This window comes from Pistacia vera, unplaced genomic scaffold (assembly GCF_008641045.1).
Source record: "Pistacia vera cultivar Batoury unplaced genomic scaffold, PisVer_v2 Contig1236, whole genome shotgun sequence".
Taxonomy (NCBI): Eukaryota; Viridiplantae; Streptophyta; class Magnoliopsida; order Sapindales; family Anacardiaceae; genus Pistacia; species Pistacia vera.
In genome coordinates, this window is record NW_022195289.1 from 39,919 (window position 1) to 44,186 (window position 4,268).

Here is a 4,268-nt window from a genome sequence, read left to right on the forward strand (position 1 = left end):
TAAAGTGAAATTGGACTCTCTAAATGTGAAGAGTAAAACTTACTATTTAAATTATATTTAAAGAATAAAGAGTATGTTGGACTCTTATTTCTATAGATAAACTCTTTATAATAAAGAGTTTTGATCATATAAAGAGTTATTTGGAGATACTCTAACGTGTTACATTGACCACATATGTTAATTATATTAAAAAAGAAATTAAATTCACTTAAAGATCATAAAAATCAATTATTTATTATTATATTTGTCCTTAATATAACATAAATGGATATTTAAATTCGATAAAAAAAATGAATGGTTTTTTAAGATTTACTCAACTAATGCCTGAACTATGGAGCAAAATCTTAATTTTGATCTATTTACAAAGACCAATGAGCATATTCCAAAATGCTTTCATATTATATTTAACTAGGTTCAGAATTTGGATTCGTTTGTTAATTAATTAATTAATGTATGTATGTATGTATGTATCCTCTAGTTATTAGTGAAATCCACAAGTGTAAGAATTTCCCTCCAATTTGTAGTAGATGATTACAGAAGGAAACAAGGTTTATTGAGTGGATTTGACGCTTCTCCAGAGTGTTTGAAAGATATTATGGAATGTGAAACTTAAATTTTACTCGAAAGCTTTGCTAAGTGTCTCTTAGTCAAATAACAAATCAAGACATTTTAGAGTATCACAGAGTAATCTTCTCCTGTTTTCAATTTCTAATAGGTTATGCAATTAATACATGTAAAAAAAAAAAAAAAAAAAAAGGTGGTAAAATAAAATTAAAAAAAAAAAAAAAAAAGGGTTTAGCTACTTTTATCTGCTGGAACCTATACAATTATAAGAAAAAAAAACAACTAAACAGGACAAGAATGATTAGATTCATCTAAATCACCAAATAAAGAATCTTCCTTGATTTCAGCTATGGTTGGTTTCTGTTCGCCGGTCAGCAGTTTGGCTCTTCGTACCTCATCATCCCAATCAGTTCTAGTCAAAACCATCAACATGGTCACAACACATGAGCCCTGTGCAACCAATAGACCTAACCATAGCCCCTGAAAATCAAACCCTGCATAAAATGCTAACCACACTGCAACTGGAGTTCCAACCAGGTAAAAACAACCCAAGTTTATGTTTGCTCCAACTTTAGGCCGAGCCGTTCCTCTTAAAACTCCGCAACCTGTTGTTTGTGGGCAGTTTCCGAGTTCACAAAGCCCAATTATGGGCAAAACAAGTGATGTTAATGCGATGATTTCTTTGTCTTGAGTGAACATACTAGCCCATATGTTTCGAACCGTTACGGCAAAAACCAGAGCCGAAAAGCCGAGCATGAAGCTGCCACAAAGGCCTACAATTGTGGCTAATCTTGCTTTGACGGGCTGGCTTGCTCCTAGTTCATTACCAACTCTTGTTGATACACTGAAGCTTAGAGATGATGGGAAGATGTAGATTAGTGATGTGGTTTGTATCAAAATGCCCATTGAAGCAACTGTTGCTCTCGGATTTAACAGAAGACCACATAGTAAAATCATGATCTCATACCACCACCATTCAAGGCACACTGAAACGCAGCTGGGAATGGCTAAATTCAAGAGAGATTTCCATTCTTTGAAGCAGTCCATGGAAAATCCTCCCCATGTTTTCTTATGGACACCTGAGATAAGAATATAGATGATTAAAGAGGCTACAAGATTGAAGTTAGTCCATATCCCACTAAGAGCAACGCCTTCGATGCCTAAATTAAGGTGAACAACGAGAAGGTAATTTATGGGGATGTGTAAAAGAATTGCTAGCGTGGCACAAAACGTTAGAGGCAAAGTTATTGATTGAGTTCTAAGATAGGTTCTTAAAGGATGTAAAAGAGACTGAGCTAAGAGGTCAGGGATAGAATAAAGAAGATATGTTTGTGCTTCTGTGGCTATATCGACATCTTGACCACAAAAGAGTAGAATACGTTTCATGTTTAGCCACAGAAGAGATATGGGAAGTGAAGTTAATATGAGCAAAAGTACAGTTCTTTGCAAGGTGAGGCCAAGAAGGGTGTGTTTTTTGGCACCAAAAGCTTGACCACAAATGGGTTCCATTCCCATAGCGAGACCAGAAAGAATAGAGTAACCAGTGATATTAGCAAAGCCAACAGCAAGTGAACCACCAGCTAAGCCAAGTTCACCGAGGCGACCAAGAAAAAGCATGGAGATCATTGAACGAGAGTAAAGCAAAAGGCCAGTTAGTATCATGGGTAAAGCTATTTTAGCAATGGAAATGGCTTCTTGAATAGCAAGAGAAAGATGGGTCTTCTGTGGTTTTTTCTGTGTTTGATCATCATTTGGCTGAAGCTTCGAATTTTGTGAGCTTTTGTCGATCAATGAGGCATGCATGTCGCCCTCAACGGAGTCGCCACTGGAGTGACGGTAAGGTTGATGATTTGAGGCACATTTGGGAGAGAGAGGAGAAGTTGGAAGCTGGCACATTCTTTGTAGTTATGAGCGTAAAAATGTGGGTTAAGTTTTTTCTTTTTATTTGAGTTGAGAGAAAAGAGAGAGATAGAGAATTGAGGGGGAGTTTGAAGGAGCTAGTGGAGGGGTTTTATAGAGGTTTTTCAAGACGGCCTTTGGTTGAAAACTCTGGTTCACTCTATTTTTTTTGGAACTACTTTATTGTCGTCTTCTACCGGCCACAAAGCAACAAAGAATGAAAATGAAAAATCCACTTTTTTCACTAAGATTTGAGATTGAACAGCTACTATTTCTTTTTTTTTCCTCTTATTTTTTCTCCTCTTCCAAACAAGTCTTTAACTTAATCTTTGTTTTCAACTTAAAACAAAATTTTCACATAGACGTAGATCAACTATTGCATTATAATAAAACGAGTCAAAATGGGTTTAAAAACGTTTAGAATTACGACCTCAGAAACAATTAGCCGAAACGACAAAAACTGTATTTGGACTTAGTTACTGTGAACCAAAAGGCCCATAATTAGGACCCATGAAAGCTGTATTGGCACTTGGAATTTTAGATATATATAATTAGGTAGAGATCAAAATACAGCCATTGCCACCCTCAAATTGTCCGCTCTGTGGCTAGACAACTAAGCGATTGCAACACTTAGGAATTTTTTTTAACATTAGTACACTCTTATATATCAACTATGATCGCTCCAAAGAACCTGTCTTAGGTTGTAGCACCTTCTTTTTCATCGGCGGACAACCAGAAGAACCCCCCTTAAAATTTCATAGCCATTTTGGTTTTATCATCTTGATTATCTTTTAATGGTGGATTAATTCAAACGGGGACAATTTTAAGGTCTTAAAGTGAAACTGGGGTTAGTGCTAAAGTAGGTAGTAGTTTTTTGTTGGCGAGGGGAAGGACAAAAATTGAGGTTTAGAGGACATATATGAATGATGGTAATACGGACAGTGTTAAGGAATTTAAAATCGAAGTCCTCTAGTTTTACAATTGCATGCACAAATGGATGGCGATGGTGCTTCCACGCAACTTTAACTGGGTTCGTCTTTCAATTGCATGCCTTTGTCTTATGACAAGGGCATCCCCCTTGAGCCCACAGTTTTGCGATCCTTCATTTTGACCAATTCAAATCAACACTCTCATTATAATTACGTGTAGAAAATTGAAACGTATACCAACACTCACAACAGGGTGTTTAGTTTAACTGAGATACACACATGGAATTTTTTTTTTTCTTTTTTACAAAAGCCCTTTATTATTTTTTGAAATACCATTGTAAAAATTACTTTTATTTGTAAACTTTTTGTATAAAAAACACGATCTAAGGGGAACAAAAGTTTGCATGTTTCTGGCACTATCTTTCTAATATATTTGCTTGACCCTAAAATATGAGTTCCCATTTAAGCTTTTTGGAATAATATTTGCTTTCAAAACAAGTTTGAAGAGATGCCAAATAGCACTAGTCCCACCATATTTGTAGTTATAGGGCTTTGTTTGGATGCTTAGTATAATCTAACTTTCGGTGATTCTTTGGATAAATGGGTGGGAAAACACAAAATGCTCTTAATTGATAACATTTATGATCAAGAAAAAGAAGTAACGCATCATTCACGAAGTTGGGGATAACCAACAAAAACAAAAATAGCGGCGTCAATGCCCATATGCCATAGACTCGCTTATCTAAAGTGATTTCTCATTTTCATTTTTCGTTGAGGGAATCATGAATGTAATGAAAACAATTATATGCTTTCACCTTATAATTAAATTAATGATAAGTTTATATTAATAAATAATAAGCTTTGTTTGAAAACAAT

General features: G+C 35.2%; 1 protein-coding gene across 1 annotated transcript; it reads right to left on the reverse strand.

Moving 5' to 3' along the window:
- Nucleotides 1-797: 797 nt before the first annotated feature.
- LOC116117665 (protein DETOXIFICATION 49-like) lies at nt 798-2,592 on the reverse strand. Its single transcript, XM_031403686.1, has one exon. It carries the CDS (start codon nt 2,458-2,460, stop codon nt 847-849), a length of 1,614 nt encoding a protein of 537 aa, XP_031259546.1. The 5' UTR covers nt 2,461-2,592; the 3' UTR covers nt 798-846.
- Nucleotides 2,593-4,268: the final 1,676 nt, after the last annotated feature.